Consider the following 20,097-nt stretch of genomic DNA (forward strand, 5'->3'; position numbering starts at 1 on the left):
GTCCATTTCTGAACACACGACAGCAGTGTCCATACCTGTATACGTCCAGCCCTCTTCGTACACTGAATAGAGGGTCTAGTATACCACTTCAACGACCACCACAGCACTTGCCAGAGGCATTCTCACCTCCAAGCCCTCAAAACGGCAACACCTTTTCAGCCCTTTATCGAGTCTTCAATCAGGTCAGCTGTAGGATGATGAAACCTACTGTGAAGCTGGCGGCGAACCCAGGAAGAAGACAGCAGCAAGAAAACACGAAACCTTATTGCTCTGATACCATGTGAATAAACCCTAGTTGATTCTAGGTCAAAGTAGAGAAGAAGAAAGAAGAAAGAAAAGAGAAAGAAGAAGAAGAAGGAGAGAAGAAGAGTGTTCGGCCATACTAGAAGAGAGAATGTGAAAAATCACTCTCCTAGCCGACCCACTTGAATTTTATTCATAAAACTTAGAGTTACAAGAAAGACAATTTTGTCCCTCAGAAGATGGGACACATAACTTAAACTCAGATACAATAGACCTTTCACTTTCAAGAAGATACACCAGAATGACCAAAATACCCCTGACTCAAGCATTCTAACAGTCACCAAGCGGGGCACCTCCTCCGGCTTGAGCCCGCAGATTCTTACTTTGATCGTTGTCATGCCACTGAAGCTGCATTTCTCCATCAAGCCACCCAATGTGTGGATTATTTTCTCTACTGTCGACTTATTCCAGAAGTTGAAAGGCACCCCAACAAGCTTAATGTTGAAACAACCTACTGTAATATCTCGCTCATTACAAGACACACACCACTCTTTGATGACGATCAACCTTTCCTGGGTTTCGATAGAAGAAAGTTCTATCTTCACTTCCCATGTGTCGAGAATGGCTCTGTTTTCACTAAACGGTACCACAAGAACAGGTTTTTTTTGATGCTAAAAATCTTCACTATTTCCTCTGCAACGAGCTGCCATTCATTAATCTTTTTTCCAGCTATCAACACAAATCTGTTCTTCCATTTCTGTTTATCTACTTTCAACTCCAGCTTACTTAATTTAACAGAGCAAGCTACTGACATATTTAGTCTCTGTTCCTCCACTGCCTTCTGAGTTATTTGCTCTCCCTTGCCTACCATATCACTCTCACTCTCCCCCAACTCTGCTTTCTCCTTTAAAGTCTTTTGCTGAACCTTTTCATTTATCTCTGTCAATACCAGGTATTCCTGTAGCTTTTCTGCAAAACACTTCCAACCTGTCTTCCTATTTCCTTCTGGGATACACACAAACTTCCTTATTGCCCTCCCCAAAACATTCTGTTATCACCATAAACCACCCCTTTCTGTTGTTTCTTAATTCAGCTATAAAGTTCTTCCTTTCCATATTCAACTGACCTTTCCATCCAACTTCTTTCTTGCTGTAAATAACTCCATCCACAAAACCCTTCACCCGAATCACTGCATCTCTGCAAAGAAAAATAGTTGTTTTTTTCTCTTCCCTGATCTTCAGGCACACCTGTCCCTCGTTTCTACAAGCTTCAAAAACATACTTTTTGGCTTCGAACTCCAGCTCTCTTCTCCATGTTGCCACTGGCTTGAACTCCATAGCTCCTCCTCCTTTCAATATGGGGTGTATTGTATTAGTATCGGGGGGGGGGAGGGTATGTTGCATACTACAATTTGGCACATAACCTCCGATTTGTCAGTATCCTATGCCTTTGTATCAGTTCATATTGTGTTATTTCTGTGATGAGGATTGCTATGAGAATCCTGTTGATATGTTGACAAAGCCTCTCCTTGGTGCTAAGTTCAAGCCAAGGTTCAAAATTTTGTTTTGTATCGGGCCTTATCTGCTCGATATGCCAAATGTGCATCTCTTGGGGGTTTAATCCATTTCAAGGGGTAGGCAAGCCTAAGACCTGCAAAAAGAGTGTGGTACAAAGTACCAATACATCCCTTCCATTGTATCGGGGTGTATCGATACTTTGTACCTTGGTTCAAGCATTACTTGGATTTGATTGGTGCCTGCAACACTTGAAATATACCCCTTGAGGGCCTATGTGGTGAAGGTAGAGAGAGCCTTTTATTCTTGTGTGGCTTGGTGGAATTCAAGCCAAGTTTGTGCCTTGAATTCTTGTTTTGCAGCCCACTCCATGACCCAACCTAACATTTGTGGAGAAGAGTCCCAAGGGGAAATTCCATTGAGGTCTGTGGTGGATGTGGAGGCCTTGGGCTGATGCGGGGTTGGAGCCCCATGTACCCAACCCATTTTGTATATGGATCCCATATACATTTCGTGAGAGAGAAAGCTTTGGGGGCATATTGGGTGTAATGGAGTTAGGGTTTGTGTAGGATGCACAAACTTGTACTTGATTTTTGACTAATTGGATTTCTCCTCCTCCTCCTGTGGACATAGGAAAAGGGCTGAACCATGTTAAATCTCTATGTGCTCTTAAGTTAATCTGTTTTTGTTTCTTTTCTGTTTGACCGTTGCTTTACTTGCCAATCAATTTAGGTCTTGGGTTTGTCATAACGAGAACCAATTTTTCAGTTTCTTTACTGTATTGTTCTTATTAAATTTGAGATTTACTAGCTTTACTTGTTAAAGATAGTTTAGTTATTTGTTTTCTTTACACTGCAATACCCATAGACACTCTTTATTCTAATTATAGTTTATCTCTTCTAATTCTTTTAATGGAATGGCAGATAAACAAACTGTTGGATATTGCTCGATCTGTTGCAAGTATAAACACTAATGACTATAGTACATTAGAATACCTGGTGTACCGCCTAGAGGACCTGAAATATGCTATCCAAGATAGGAAGGTGGATGCCCTTATTGTTGAAACATTTGGAAGGCGGATAGAGAAACTGCTACAGTGAGTACAATTCTTAATTCTAATACAACACTAAAATGTCATTGATGAAATATAACTGTAAAATGTATTTCCTGGTTTATAGAATAGTGAAGCATATTACTTTATTATTGTATTTCTAATATTTCAATACATTGTTTTTTATTTATGAAAAGACCTATTGTTGGTGCTTTTGTACTCCTCCCTCATTGATTCATTTTTTTTTATTCAATCTAATAGCCCTTTATTTCTATTTCATCCAACATGTTCCCCAATTACACAGGGAAAAATATGTACATCTTTGTGCACAGATAGAAGATGAAAAAGCTGATTCATCGAAGGTCTTGATTGATGAACATGGTTCATTAGAAGATGATCCAATTCGTAGCTTGCGTGCAAGTCCCGTAAATCCAAATAGTAAGGACCGAACATCTATAGAAGATTTTGAAATTATAAAACCAATTAGCAGAGGGACATTTGGACGTGTTTTCCTTGCAAGGAAAAGAGCAACCGGTGACTTATTCGCTATAAAGGTAAGATTCTATATATGGGTTACATTCCGACTTGTAGAAGTAGAAACAAATTAATTACCAATCATTAATGTTAATCTTTTCCTTTGAAGTCTTCTATTTCGTTTTTCAAATGGTAGATTTTAGTTTAGAATTTTATGGATCTTTTGGTATTCATTTTGGAATTTGATTGTAATGATTTTGATACACTTGATGTATCTATATCATGATTGCAAATTATGCTAACCACTGCATTCTCCTATATTCTTCTTTTGCATATATGATTCTAGTAATGAACATGGTTAGAGATTTTGATATTAATAGAACTATTGAATTACTGTGTTACCCAGACATAATAATGACACAGTCACACAACTGGATATGTTAGATACAAAAATTAAACTAAAAATTCAAGTATCTGACATGGTACAATGCCCTTGTTTAGATATCCTGGTATCTAGTTCAATTGGATTTTGTAAAAAAAGGATTAATAAGATAGAAATTCTCAGTGAGACAGAAATACAAGAGAAGGTTAAGCAACTGGATGTGGACAAGAAAACAAGCTATATGCAACATGTTAAAAGGTTTTTTATAGGCTGTTTGTCTTTTGTTTTTATTTCTGTTCAGTATCACAGGGGTACTATTGTAATTCCCCCTCTTTTATATTATGTTATGGTTGCGCTAATATAAATACCAAAAAGCTGGCATCGCCAGCACTGAGTTTTGCTCACAGATCTCTCTTCTCTCTTCTCTTCACTTTCTCTTCTGGATAATATGGTATCAGAATGGGCCCATTTGATCTAAAAGGAGATCGAGAAAGCACTCTTTTGTCTTCTCCCTTCACTTGCTGCTGAATTTTTTCTCTGAAGAACCAAGGTAGATCTTTGGACTGATCTCAGAAGCTTCTCTGTCACTTTTTTTTTTTAAATTTTATTTTTTTCCTGATCATGTATCAGGACAGAACCAAAACAAGGGGATCGATCAACTGATGTGAGGTGATCAGCACCTGTACCTTCCTTTTTTGTAGGATCTAGTGATCCTTGTGGTGGTTGTAGGTCGGAGGTGACCTGTATGTGCTGTGACAGCAGCTTTGTGGCTTGTTTGTAGGTCGGAGATGACCTCTGTGTGCTGTGACAGCAGTCCGGTGGTTAGTGTGTAGAACAGTGATGACCTGTAGGTGTCGTAATAGCAGTAAAACATTTTTTTGGTGATTGAAGGACTGTGCTTGAACTAAAAGGTGGCTGCCTCTAGTTTCCTGGTGCAAATTATTATTTTTTTTTTCAGAATAATACATTGTGTGAAAGGGAAACAGGTTGGACTGTATTTTTTTCTAGTTTTTTTGGAACTCTTTTGAGTGTGATTTGAACCAGTTATCATGAATAGTGAAGATTCTGCCACATCTGGTGTTTCTTCAATGTAGAATGAACTGAGTGGGGGTAAGGATTTATCCTTCCCTATGGCTGTCATACTTCTTGATGGTCTCAATTACTTAGAATGATCGAAGGGTGTTAAGTTATACATTATTGCAAGGGGAAAGAAATGATATATAAATGGAAGAATTAAAGAACCTAATTCTGGGAGTGCTGAACATGACACTTGACAGATGGAACCAGGAAAACAACATGGTAATGTCATGGATCTTAGTGTCTATGCAACCTTAGGTGAGAAGAAATTTTATGTGGGCTGAAATAGCTTATGAGATTTGGGAACAAGCAAGGTCAACCTATTCTGAATTGTGCCATTATGCAAAGAATCTATCAGTTACAAGTAGAATCCTCTACTTGTAAACAGGGGGAGAGGAATCTCTTTGTGTACTATTCAGACTTGTCTTCCATTTGGAAGGATTTGGATGACTATCAGAGTGTAGATTGGAAGTGTGATGAAGATGCCAAAGCGTATAAGTCTCTTGTTTCACAGCAGCGAGTCTTTGCCTTTCTCCTTGGCTTGGACCCTATGTATGAATCCATTAGAGTACAGATCCTTGGAAGCAAGGATCTCCCATTTGTCCAAGAGGTATATGCTCTAGTACAGTCAGAGGAAAGTAGAAGAAATCTGATGAATAAGGGACCGTTTGGCGCACCTTTCAGCGCAGTCTTTCGGCTGTTTACAAGCCGGGAAGACCGATTTTTGGTCTATTCCCGTTTGGTTTGTGGAAGATCTAGCCGTCAAAAGACGGTGCATCGAAAAGATGCGGGAAGCCCATTTCGGGCTGATTATTTGAAGCTTTCCGCGTCTTTCGCATTTTAATCTCGTATGAAAGGATGTGGGCAGATGCAAGGAAAGACACGCGTCTGCCAAACTGCCATTGGTCTGCTCAGATTTTATGTCAAAAGCTCAATGTGTCTTTTGACTGTCAGAGCTACAAGATCTTCTCTAAAGGACATGCCAAACGGGCCTTAATTCTGGGGGAGATCAGAGATGTAGTCGTGTTGGCAGCGAAAGGAAGTGTTGTTACAGTTGGGGGAAATTCCTTTAAGAAGGGAGACTCTCAAAAAAGGGTGGATGACAAAGAAAAATTATGGTGCACCCATTGCTAGAAGTCTAGGCACACTCGTGACACATGCTGGGATCTTCATAGGAAGCCGAAATGGGCTTAGGAATTAAGTAAGAAACAAGGTTCTGATCTGAATAAGAAGTTAGAATAGCAAGGTTCAAGAAAGCTCACTACAACAAACATTGCTACTTAGGAGAACTAGCCCTTGACTACTACTGCAGCTTAGACATAAACCTCTAGTTTTGACCCTAATGAGGATATCATTAATTCCTTCCATCACCATTTAGAACTTTATGGTAGGGCAATTTGTCAGATGGATTCTCCTCCTCCATCCACTTCATATGCGTCTACATCAGGTAAATCTACCACAACTCTCCATGTATCGTTTCAATCCCTTGACTCTCCTTGGATAATTGATTCAAGAGCGTCAAAACATATGACTGGTAAGTCTACTTACTTTCAGACCTATCATCTTCTCTCTGGAAGAGAGAAAGTGAGACTGGCTGATGGTTCATTCTCTACCATATCTGGTCAAGGAACCATTTCTCTTCATTTTGGTTCTACTCTTTCTAATGTTTTACATGTGGACTCTTTCTAATGTTTTACATGTTCCACAATTCTCTATTAATTTGTTTTTTGTTAGTATTATCACCATTTCATTAAATTGTTCAGTAACCATCTTCCCTTCTTATTGTGTGATTTAGGATTTGGCCTCGGGGAAGATGATTGGTAGAGGATGTATGGTGGATGGTGTCTACTTGTTGGAGAATAAGGCTGGTCTTGCAGTCAAAGAATCAAAGAGTCTGTCTAGTAAGAGTTAGGCCTATTTAAGGCACATTCGTCTTAGTCATTTATCCTTCGATTCCTTAAAAATTGTGTTTCCAGAGTTGTTTAAGTCAGTGTTAGAGTTGATATGTCAAACTTGTCAGTTGAGTAAACATTGTAGAACTCATTTTTCTTCAAAGAATAATGAATCTAAATTTTCTTTCCTTATTGTTTATTCTGATGTTTGGGGCCCAATAACTTTACCATCTGAAAGTGGTTGCAGGTATTTTATTACCTTTATTAATGGCTACTCTAGGTACACATGGGTGTATCCCATGCGAACTAGGGATGAAGTACCAAGAATTATCCAAGATTTCCAAAGAATGATCTTCACCCAATTTCAAACCGAGATCCAAATCTTCCAATCTGATAATGCCAAAGAATACTTTCATAATGATTTCACAGAGTTCTTTGCTTCACGTGGATCACTCCACCGTAGTTTCCGTGCCTAAACACCACAACAAAATGGTGTAGTTGAAAGAAAGAATCACCACGTTCTTAAAGTGGCTCGGGGATTATTGATTCATATGAATGTCCCCATATGTTTTTGGCTTGAAGTTAACCTTTGTGCTGCTTATCTCATTAATCACATGGCCTCTCGATGGTTAGAGTACAAAGCCCCACATCAACTTTTGTTTCCCAAGGCTCCTCTTTTGTTTATTCCTCTTCGTGTATTTGGTTGTCGTTTTTTTGTCCAAAACTTGTCACCCACTTGTGGGAAATTGGATCCTCGTGCTATTCCTTGCATCTTCTTGGGGTACCCTACAACTCAGAAGGGGTAGCAGTGCTTTGATCCCGTCTCTCGAAAATATCATGTTTCTGTGGATGTCTCTTTTTTTGAGAGTGAACCTTTCTTTCTTATTTCTCCTCAGGTGAAGTGTAGGCATGAGGAAAAACAGGTTCAACTTCCTCCTCTGCCTCAGATTCAGCTCCCTCCTCTTTCTGATCATCCTCCCATCCGTGTTTTCTGTCGCTGTCACAAAGGCCAACCAAGTTCAAGAGTTGTGGAGTATCTAGAAGCTATTACCACCAATGCCGCCAATGCCACCCATTGATATTTCTGATCCTATTTCTATTCATACCTCTAGTGCTGATGATCTTGACCTTTCTATTTCTCACCGAAAGGGTGTTAGGTCTTGCACCACTAAGCACCCCATTTCCCATTTTGTTTCTTATGAAAATATTTTACCTTACTTTCGGGCATTCCTCTCTTCCACTGACAATGTTCCTATTCTTACTCCTAAGAATGTGGCAAAAGCACTTTCGATGCCTAAATGGACAAATGCGTTGAAGGAAGAAATTAATGCATTACATAAAAATGGTACATAGGAATCGGTGAATCTTCCTGAGGGGAAGGATCTGGTTGGATGTAAATGGGCATTTACAGTAAAACATAGGGCTGATGGCATAGTGGAGCAGTGTAAAGCTTGTTTAGTGGCAAAAGTGTTCACTCAAGTGTATGGGATGGATTATGCAGAAACTTTTGCACCGGTTGCTAAGATGAACTCCTTTAAGGTTCTTTTCTCTTTAGTTGCTTAACTTTGATTGGGACCTTCACCAACTAGATATCAAGAATGCATTTCTAAATGGTGATCTTGAAGAAGAAGTGTACATGGTATAACCCCTTAGTTTCCAGGCTTAGCTACAAGCAATGTAAATCTGATCATACATTGTTTGTGAAAAGAGGAGAAGGGAAAATTGCAGCCCTAATAGTTTATGTTGATGATATAGTTATCACTGGTGATTGGAAAGATGAAATTCAAAAATTGAAGGGACTTTTTGATACTCAGTTTGAGGTGAAAAATCTAGGTCCTTTGAGATACTTCATTGGAATTGAAGTTGTTTGATCACAAAAGGGTATCTTCGTTTCTTAGAGAAAGTATGTCTTAGATTTGTTACAGGATACAGGAAAATTGGGAGTGAAACCCGTTGGTTCTCCTATTGATTCTAATCACAAATTAAGTGATTGTGAAGGTGAATTCATCAACGATGTGAAGCAATTTTAGAGGCTTGTAGAAAGATTGCTATATCTCTCCATGACTCTACTAGACATTGCTTATGCAACGGGTGTTCTTAGTCAATTCATGCATGCCCCTAAGACCACCCACCTTGAAGCAGCTAAAAGAATTATCAAATATCTTAAGAAATTTCCAGGTGTAGGTTTATTGTTCCAAAAGCACGAGCATTTGAAGGTTGAAGTGTTTACTGATGCAGATTGGGCATGATCACTAGATGATAGGAAGTCTACCAGCGGCTACTGTACCTTTGTGGGAGGAAACCTAGTCACATGGGGAAGCAAAAAGCAAAATGTGGTGTCTAGGTCTTGTGCTGAAGCTGAATATAAAGCAATGTCTTGTGGAGTGGCTGAAATAATGTGGTAAAAAAACTTGTTGAGTGAGCTAGGATTTACCGTTGGACCTATGACTTTATATTGTGATAATAAGGCAGCCGTAAACATTGTTGCTAACCCAGTACTGAATGATAGAACCAAGCACATTGAGGTAGGCAAGCATTTTATCAGAGAAAATGTTGTCAAAGGGAAAGTGTGCACCCCCTATGTCAGGTTTGAAGATCAACTTGCAGACATCTTTACAAAAGGGTTACATCACTTGCGGTATAATGATCTATGTGACAAGTTGGGCATGATTGACATCTATGTCCCAACTTGAGGGGGAGTGTTAAAAGACTATTTATAGGCTGTTTGTCTTTTGTTTCTATTTTTGTTTAGTATCGCAGGGGTACTATTGTAATTCCCCTCTTTTATATTATGTTATGCTCGCCCTAATATAAATACCAAAAAGCTGGCACCGCTAGCACTGAGTTTTTCTCATAGATCTCTCTTTTCTTCTCTTCCTTCTCTCTTCTCTCTTCTCTTCACTTTCACTTTTGGATAATACAACACTTAAAGTGTACAACAATAAGCACAAAAATACCAAGCTGAAAACAACAAAACAAGTTGGATTGTTAAGGATTTCAGACCTGAGCCTGAAGTAGAACTCTTGGAACAGCTCCTCTATGGTAATAATGGCATTAAGCTGGCCTCTTGCATGAACATGCAGCGATAGAGGGATTGGAAGGGGCCAAAATGGTTGACTCCCCAAAACCCAAGCTCCTAATACTTGAAAACCCTAGCTAAGGTTGTACTACAACTCAAACAAGAGAGAAAAGATCCTACAAAAAAACCCCTTCTCTTTTATAAAACTCAATGGCTCGTTGGAGAAGCCGACTAAAATATTTACACATAAGCCCCTAGAATGTTCTCCCTTCATAAACAACTCTTAAGAACAAAACTAACTTCAAAAAAAAAAAACCCCAAAAGATAACTTTTGTACAAAAAGACCTAAGAGACCAAAACCCAATAGAAGTGCACCCAATTGCCCTTAACTAGAATTTAAATTATAAAAATGATGAAGGTACCCCCTAGATCCACTTTGTTAACAATGCTACCTAAAAGCAAAAATTTTGGATCCTACTACAAAAAAACATATAAATTTAGAATATATTCAACAACACCTTTAGATGACGACTATACACAACTTCAAAAGGAGTCTTCCCTGTAGATCTGCTAACTAAATTATTGAAGGCAAACTTAGCTTGTGGTAGGATAAGATCCCATTGCTTCAAGTAATCTCCAACTAAACTCCTCAACAAGTTGCCCAAGCTTTGTTCAGCCACTTCAATTTGTCCATTTTTTTTGTGGATGAAATGTATTGCTATATTGTAGGCTATCACCCATACACTTCCATAAAGTTCTCTAAAAGTGGCTAAGAAATCTTGTGTTACGATCTAATGTGATAGATCTTGGCAACCCATGCAACCAAACAACTTATTTAAAAAATAAGTTAGTTACATGAGAAGCATCTTTTGGTAATCAATAAAGTGAGCCATTTTGGAGAAACAATCAACCACAACAAAAATAGAGTAATTACCCCTAGCTATTCTTGGCGACCTTAACACAATCCATAGTAATATCAGGCCATGGTGCTTTTGGTATGGGCAAGGGAAGATAAAAACCCGTATTTTGATGTTGTCCCCTTAGATGTTTTCTTTTTTTTTTTTTTTTGATAAATTTTGTCTCATAGATGTTTGGCACTTGTGACACCTATCAACATGGTAGAACGTATCCTTTAATAATCTTGGCCAAAAGTATCTCTCTTGAAGACCATCTCAAGTGTCTTTTTGCGACCAAAATGTCCCTTACAATGTAAATCAGCAATGAGTAACACTCTCAAAGACCTTGATGAAATACATAGCCTATTGCCCATGAATAGGTAACTGTCATTCCACACAAACTTGGATCAACTATCCTTGTCACCTGCTGCATAGCTTCGACAAATAGGGCCAAAATAAGGGTCATTTTGGTATTGCTCTTTGATGGAGTTGAGTCGCACAATATTAGTAGGTATTGTGGTCACCAAGTGAACTCTCCTACTTAATGGACTGACTACCTGATTTTGCTATCCAACTTTATGCTTCAAAACGAAATTATATTCTTATAAAAAATCAACCCATTTAGCATGCCTTTTGATGTAGGAGTTGAGGAGCCTAACTTCAATGGAGGTTTGGTGTTGGCCTGTACCCCAAACAATTCGGGCTTTTTGTTGGGAGGTGATTCTCCAAAAATCAATACTCTAGATATTTTGCAAATAAAAAGGCCAAATTTATGCCTATCACCCCAAGTTTGTAGCCTCTGCTTGGGCTCTGGTGAGACGACCACACACCTATTAATTTTTTGTCCATTTATGTGCTTTATTTGGGCTTGGTTCTCTTCTATCTTTGGTTGTAGGTGGACACCTCCCAAGGACGTGGCAAGCCTTTTTGACCCAAGCCTTTTCAAGCAACCGAAGAGATGTGGAAGATTAAGGTGGAGAGCCACAAGAGTAGCTATCGTATGGTTAGTTTGGCAAGAAAGGAACAATAGGATCTTTAAAGGAGTTGAGAAATCCAAGGAGGAAATTGTAGAAAGAACAACCATTATGACTACTCAATGGTTGAAACTTTGTATTTGTTTAAAGACTTCTCAATTGAAGATATTTATAGGAATTGGGGAGTGGTGGCATCTACAACTCCCATAAAACCTACTGTGCAGGAATTGTGGTCCCAGTTGTAAACTAGTATTTTAAATCTAGGGTTTGTATGAGAAAGAAAGAAAGAAAGAGAGAAAGGAGAAGAGAGGAATGTGTCGAGTGGTGTGTTCTTGTTACTGTTCACACCCTCAAAAGGCACTTTATATTTTGAAACAAGAAACTACAAAGAGGTCCCTACTTGGGTGCCCAAATACAAAAAGAGTATAAAGGGAAGAGGTAAAGACTAAAAACACCCTTGCCTAAACTTTCTCAACACTCCCTCTCAAGCTGAACATATATGTCAATCATGCCCAGCTTGGCAAGGTTCTAAGCAAACTTTGGGTGGTGAACACCTTTAGTGAGGCAATCGGCTAGTTGGTCTTCAGATCTTACAAAAGGAAGGCAAATCTCTCCACTAGCAATTTTTTCTTTAATAAAGTGTTTATCCACCCCAATATGCTTTGTATGATCATGTTGAACAAGATTGTGGGCAATGTTTATGGCTGCTTGATTGTGACAATATAGTCTCACTGGGATATCCGTTTGGTTGCCCATCTTAGCCAATAAGGTCTTCAACCAGAGTAGTTCAGATACTCTATGAGCCATTGCCCTGTATTCTGCCTCAACAGTCGAATGAGCAACCACAAATTGTTTCTTCTCCATGAAACCACATTGCCTCCAACTAATGCACAATAACTAGATGTTGATTTTCTATCATCAATGGACCCTGCTCAATCTGCTTCTGTGTAAGCCTCAATCTTTAGATGGTTGTGGTTGGACTACAACATCCCTTTACCAGGGCATCCTTTCAGATAGGCTAAAATTCTATTAACTGTCTGCATATGAGAGGTCCTAAATTCATGCATATATTGGCTAACCACTCCAGCAGTGTAGGATATGTCAGGTCTAGTCAAATAGAGATATAGAAGGCGGCCCACCAATCTCTGGTATACCCCTTTGTCTAGAAGAGCTTCTCCTTCAGTAGCACTTAAGTTGTAGTTGGGATCAATTGGAGTTTTTACAGGTTTACACCCTAATTTCCCAACTTCATGAAGCAAGTCAAGTACATATTTCCTTTGTGACAGAAAAATTCCCTTCTTAGATCTTGTAGCTTCATGCCAAGAAAGTATCGAAGATCACCAAGGTCCTTAATCTCAAATTTGGAAGTAAGGAAGGACTTCAACTGGGAGATACCTATGATATCGTCACCTATCGCAACAATGTCATCAACATATGCTATTAACGTTATTACTCTTCCATCAACTCTTTTAATGAATAAAGTGTGGTTTGCCTGAGATTGAGAAAACCCAATCTTTAAGATAGCATTTCTGAACTTGTCAAACCAAGTTCTAGGGGATTGCTTGAGCCCATACAAGGACTTCTTTAAGCGACAAACTTTTCCTTCACTGTTAGGAAAACTCACCCCAGGTGGCAAGTCCATATACACTTTCTCTTGTAAGTCCCCATTGAGGAAGGCGTTCTTCACATCCAGTTGATATAAAGACCAAGGGTAATGAGCAGCAAGAGACATGATCACACGAATAGGGTTCATTTTTGCAACTGGAGCAAAGGTTTCCAGATAATCAATGCGATAAGTTTGTGTGTATCATTTGGCTATAAGCCGAGCTTTGTACTTCTCATTTGAGCCATCTACCTTGTGCTTAACAGTGTAGACCCACTTACACCCAACAGGAGTCTTATCCTTAAGACAAGGGACAACCTCCCAAGTTTGGTTCTTTATCAGGGCCTCCATCTCTTGGTTCATAGCTTCTTTCTGGTGAGGGGAATGCGTTGCCTCTGTAACATTGCGAGAGATGGGAACAAAAGAGATGGTAGAAATATAGGCACGATAGGAAGGTGAGAGGGCATCATAAGACACATAGTTAGTAATAGGATACTTGCTGCATGCCCTTTTCCCTTTTCGAATGGCAATAGGAAGATCAAGCTCAGGATCAATAATAGAATTATCAGGAGGTTCAATATTACCTGATCTGGGAGATCAGATTGTGATGGGCATTCTACTTCAGGAGCCACCCTCTTATTGCGCTTGATGAAAAACTGCTGCTAGGACCGAGGCTGACACATAGGAGGAGTAGGAGGAGGAGAAGGAATACCATCGTTACAGGGAAGAGAGGAAGGAGAAGGACGAACAGAAGAGATAGGGACAGCAAGGCAGAAGGGAGTTCAATCTTCACTTGCATTCTCCTCCTGAAGAGGACGGGATGATTGGAAAAAAGAGGACTCCAAAAAGGTAACATCCTTAGAGACATATCTCTTGCCAAAGAGAGCATCAAAGCATTTATAGCCTTTTTGGACTGGGGAGTAACCAAGGAAGTCACATTTAACTGACTTAGGATCAAACTTACGTCGGGAAGGACTCATATCGTGAACAAAACAAACACAACCAAAGATTTTAAGGGGGAGATTGAAAAGAGGTTCATTAGGAAAGAGAAGTTAATGAGGAGATTGAAGATTAAGGGTCCTTGGAGGAAGTTTGTTGATGAGATACACATGTTTCAACAGCATCACCCCAGAAACGGGTGGGAACATGAGTCTGAAACAGTAAACCTCGAGCAACTTCAACCACATGCCTATTCTTCCTTTTAGCTACCCCATTTTGTTGTGAAGTATGACTACATGAATTCTGGTGAATAATTCCCCGATCTTCAAGAAATCTATCCAAATGATGTTCAAAGTATTCCTTGGCATTATCAGGTCTTATTATCTTAATTCTTTTGTCAAACTGTGTCTCTATCATATTTATGAAGTTTTGAACTACCATAGGAACTTCATCTCGACTTTTTATCAAGTAGAGCCATGTATACCGATTGTAGTCATCAATGAAGAGGATGAAGTATTTATACCCACCCATGCAAGGGATAGCACATGGGCCCCAAACATCAGTATGAATCAAATGAAAAACAACATTACTTCTTTTACTACTTGCAAAATATGTGGTTTTACATTGTTTTTGTTAGAATGCTCGAGTTAGGGGTATTTTGGTCATTCTGGATTATCTGCTTGAGAGTGAAAGGTCTATTGTATCTGAGTTTAAGTTATGTGTCCCATCTTCTATGAGGGACAAAATGGTCTTTCCTGTAACTCTATGTTTTTGAATAAATACAAGTGGGTCAGCTAGGGGAGAGAGATTTTGACTCTCTTCTAGTCTGGCCGAACCTTTCTTTCTTCTTCTTCTTCTTCTTCTTTCTCTTTTTTTTTTCTTCTTCTCTACTTCAACCTAGAATCTGCTAGGGTTACTAACAGTTTTGATTGATGAGAAACTTCACATTCAAAATTCAACTTTGACATTAAGCCAAATATGTTTGGAAACAAAAGTTTTATAGAATTGAAAGACATGATCAAGACGACAATGCTACAATTTCAAAAGACTCATTTTCTCATTTGGACAAGACTCAGTTTGGCTCGACAATCCATGCTCTGAAGGTCCATTAAAGAGGTAGACTCTATCAGCTTTATGCCCACTTCCAATCATCTTCCCCGTGCTCAAGTCTTGAAAAACACAATGGGTAGGAAAAAAGGTCATTGAGCATTTATGGGATTTTGTAAGAGAACTAACGGACAACAAATTTTTATGTAATTGGGGCACATGAAGAACTGATTCAAGAGAAAAGTTATGACTAAGTTTGACTTCACCGTAACCCGAAATAGGGGTTTGAGATCCATGAGCAACAGTAATCTTGCCCTTCCCTGGGTTATCTTTTATGAGGTAAAATGTGAAGGCATACTAGTCATATGGGCACTAGCCCCGGAGTCTACAATCCAAGGACTAATATGTGGAACAAGCAAGTGCAGCATTTGTCTTGGCATATGAATTAGATGGATTTCTAAGTCCAGAACCGGATGAGGAGGATGTACCACCCTTTTCCAACTGCAACAGTATATTCTTGACTTTGGCCATTACATCAGAGGAGTCATGAACATCAGAAGGTTGAGCATTTCCCTTCCTCCCGATTTTGTATTTTTCTAGTTTTAAGTGAGGATTGAACTTCCAACACTTTTCCTTAGTATGTCTTGGCTTCTCGCAATAATCACAAACCACATCCTCAACCTTCTCAATAACATGGTGCTTAGTAGTATTTTGTTTGGATCGAGTTGACATAAAGGCAGAGTGATCAATCATAGGTGGTTGCATCATGGCTCTCCTTCAACTCTTCCCTTGTACAAGGGAGTACGCGGAAGCAAGAGTGGCAATGCCGGTACTAAGAATATGTTGCTTAGTGAAATCAATCTCTGGATTCAAGCCAACCGAGAAATCAAAGACTATTCTCCTCTATATACTTTCGATATTGCTCACCATCTTCAGGGTCCTTCCATATAAGAGTCTTCAGCTGATCCATTTCCAGATAGACTGTAGAGAAGAGAAATACATAGCCACAGATCTCTTCCCCTGACACATACTACAAGCTTCCCTCCGAAGATGGTACACTCTAGCAGTATTGTTAACTTCGGAATAAGTAGCAACAACTCTATCCCAAATATCTTTGGCCATTGGAAGAAACATGTAGTTCTGGGCAATATGAGGTTGCATTGAGGAAATCAACCATGACATTACAAGGGAGTTATCCTGTTCCCACTTTGCATATTTTGGACCTTCCAGATTTGGCTTCACCTCCTTTCTAGTGATGAATCCCAGTTTACTTCTTCTAGTGATGGTAAGTTTAGTAGATTGGGACCACTCTTAAAAGTTGGTTATATCAAGTTTAACAGTAGTTATCATACCACTTGAAATGTCTACACTTCCTAGGAACACACTAGAAACCATTTGTACATCCTTAGATGATTCAATAATCTATCAAAACACTTTTGTGTCAACCAAAAGGGGCCCTAAATACTTAACAACTAAGGACCCAAGAAACTAGGCCACCACACGGTTAAGAGGCAAAAAAAGGCCAAAAAACTAAGTTGGTGCCAAAATAGAGGGAGAAATAGCTAATTGTAGAGTTTGGTCCCCAACTTCTGATGCTTATTTTCCTGTGCATCTTTCTTTGGTTTGCTCACTCACGTTGATCCTATGGGTGTGAACTTCCTAGTGAGAGAAATCTGGTCTAAACCGATCCCTCCAAAAGTACAAGCTTTTTGTTGGGAAGTGTTCTTAGGGAAGGTAAACACTTGTGATGTGTTACAGAAAAAGAGGCAAAAAAATTACCTCTCTCCTCATGTGTGTGTCCTTTGTTTGGGTTGTGGTGAAACCCTAACCCACCTACTTTTATCCTCCTCTTTTTCTTTTGGTATTTGGAATGTTGTTTGTTCTCTCTTTGGATGCAGATGGGTTCCCCCATAGGATGTGGTAAGTATATTCAGCCCCTCTTTCTTGTGTCAACAGAAGAAAAGAGGAAAGTGCTTATGGGAGGCTGTAAGAGCAGCTACAGTATGGACTATATGGGAGGAAAGAAACCTGAGAATTTTGTTTGGAAAAGGTAAAACAAAGGAGGAAGTTATTGAAGCCATAAAAATCAGAACTGCACATTGGGTGAAGACCATGGAGATTTTCAGAAACTACACGAATGAGATCCTAAGAAATTGGGCTGAAGTAGCACAAACAGATGCACCCAAAGTACTTGCAAGCATGGAATGGAAGCCATCGGCACTGAACAAACTAAAACTGAACTTTGATGGGAGTTCTCTTGGCAACCCAGGAAGGGCAGGCATAGGGGGTGTGTTTAGAAATCATCTAGGTGTGGTGGTGGCACTCTACTTAGGACCAATAGGTTTTGGTGACCTAATACAAGCTGAATCTCTAGCCCTACTTCAAGGTCTAAAAATGGCTGAGCAGACAGGAATAACAGATTTAGAAATAGGAGACTCACTATTGGTCATTTCTTGGGCCAAAAACATCACATCAGTACCTTGGAAACTCAATTTTATCTTAAGAGAAATTGACAAATTTGCAAGGAGGATCAACTCTCAGTTTGGTTGGGTCAAACGGGATGCAAATGGGATGGCGGATACCCTAGCAAAACAAGGGGCAAATAGATCTTCATTGTATTGGGCAGAATTATAACTGATTGCTGGAGATTGCAGTTCAGATTAGTGTCCCTCTGCAATCTTTTTCTATTGTAACTGAATTTCTTTGTTACTAATGAAAATTTCTTTCTGATAAAAAAAAAAAACTCCCAAAAATTGTCTAGGGCTTAGAAAAAAAATGAGACCACTTCCTGTTGCTTCCAAGGTAAAAAGCGACTTGAACGATCTAGGTTTTGCGGCAGAAAAACTGATTAAACAAAGTGTATAAGGCTCGACATCAGATCTGGGTTTTTTGTGATTTTCTGCTTGAAAATCTATTACAAATCATAAATGCTTTGAACAAAGACAAGAGTCATACCAAAAATCTTCTAAAATGAGGGCGAATCAAACCATATATGATTCATGTATTGCTGCCAACACTTGTACGGATTGCTGACGTCATCCGGCGGCGGTATGACGTTAACAGTTCATCTCATGCAAGAGAGTTAGCAAGAAAGGTAATCCCAAGTGCCTTTACCTGCTCTGATACCAAGTTGGAAACTAGTATTGTAAATCTAGGGTTTGTATTTGAAAGAAAGAAAGAAAGAGAGAAAGGAGAAGAAGAGAGGAATTTGTCGAGTGGTGTTTTCTTTTTACTGTTCATACCCTCAAAAGGCACTTTATATTTTGAAACAAGAAATTACAAAGAGGTCCCTACTTGGGTGCCCAAGAGAGTACGAAGGGAAGAGGTAAAGACTAAAAACACCCTTGCCTAAACTTTCTCAACAGTCCTCAGCAACACAACAAAGAGTGAAACTGAACTTTGATGGGAGTTCTATAGGTAGCATGGGCCCTTCAGGTATAAGGGGAGTATTCAGTGATGAAAATGGCAAAATTGTGGCTATGTTTTCAGTGTAGAGATAGTGAGAAGATATAGCTGCAGGGCTATTTTTGTACTTTTACCATCTTTTGTTGTACACATATTTTATGTACTCTTTATCTTATACACTAAGGGCAGATTTGTTCTTTTATCCTTTTTTAATATAAATATCTCCTTTAGGGTGTCGACAATCACTAGGTGACACATCCACCAATCTGCTGTGTTCTCTCTTTCTCTCTCTCTCTCTCTGACTTTTGATCTGACTTTGACATGGTATCAGAGCAGGTCACGATCTGATCTGCATATAACCTCTTCGTAACCCTTTTCTTTTCTGCTATCTAGAGTACTCCCTGACAGTATTTGGGAGGCTCTCCAGTGCTCTTGAATCCCTTATCTGTGGCTGCGTTTGATTAGAACTCTACAGACACATTTCCTGGACTGTTGTGCCATCAGATTTCTCTTTATTGTTGGATCTCCCTCTAGAGGCATCGGATCATACTAAAACTTTGGATCTAGTGTCATCCAGAGATGATCTACTAACTCTAATTGGTTTGGTTTGAATCGGATTTTTTTAGAAGGGTTTTGAGCCACTTCTGAGTTCGGCAGATCCTTGTAGTTTCCTTTTCTGGACATTGGCTAAAAGTACCTCTTTCTTTCTTTTGTTTTGAGCCCTACTCTTTGTTTAGAAGTGTGGTTTTCTTGCTCTTGTGATTCAATGACATTAGAAAGGATGGAGGTTCTCCCTATTAGGGGGCGCTCGTTTTTTTTTTGGATTTTGAGAGGGGGGAAAGTTGGTCAATGGGATTTTGATTACCATTGACTGAGAAACCCATGTTCTTTCTTCAGATTTATGTGGGGATCATGGAAAGTTTATTTTCCTAGGTATCACTTACCCGGGTAAGTGATACCCATCTCCTAGGTGGGTAAATTACTTTCCTACCTAGGGAAAAAGTTGCCAACACTTGAATGGGACAAAAATGCCCCTTTTAATAATGGATTTTTATGACTAAAATGGTCATTGCCTTACTTACATGGAAATTAAAAGAACATAGGTAAATGCACTTGGGTAAATCTTTCTTGGGAAACACTTACCCGGGTAAGTGCATTTACCTAGGTAAATAACTTACCAAGAAGCAAAGGGCCTTAAGTTTAATGGTACGAACTATGCACTTTGGAAATTTAATTTTCAATTTCATGTGGAGACAAAAGGTCTTTGGGGATATCTGGATGGATCTGTAGTTAAACTTGATGATTCCGACATTAAGGGTCTTAATAAGTGGAGAATGGATAATGCGAAAATCGCATCATGGATCCTAGAATTGGTTGAAATTGATATTGCAATTCCTATGAGAGGATACAAGACCACCTATGAGATGTATGAGTATCTCGAGAAAGGAAGGTCCAAAATATTATGCTGGGTTTATTAACTTTTGGATAAAGTATGAGCTTGTACACATGGGAAAAGATCCATCAGAATGTTGCGTGAAGTATATGAAGGAACACTTTGATAGAAGGAAGATTATGCACTTC

At 39.2% G+C, this 20,097-nt stretch overlaps 1 protein-coding gene across 1 annotated transcript in view; it reads left to right on the forward strand.

The window, feature by feature from the left end:
* Nucleotides 1-20,097, forward strand: part of LOC148880296 (putative serine/threonine protein kinase IRE) — a 112,545-nt gene that overhangs the window by 27,253 nt on the left and 65,195 nt on the right. Inside the window, 2 exon segments of the mRNA XM_088962164.1 lie at nt 2,681-2,853; nt 3,113-3,362. Coding sequence (XP_088818290.1) covers nt 2,681-2,853; nt 3,113-3,362 — 423 coding nt within the window.

This window comes from Nelumbo lutea, chromosome 1 (assembly GCF_056320005.1).
Source record: "Nelumbo lutea isolate HS-2025 chromosome 1, American lotus-T2T, whole genome shotgun sequence".
Classification (NCBI taxonomy): Eukaryota; Viridiplantae; Streptophyta; class Magnoliopsida; order Proteales; family Nelumbonaceae; genus Nelumbo; species Nelumbo lutea.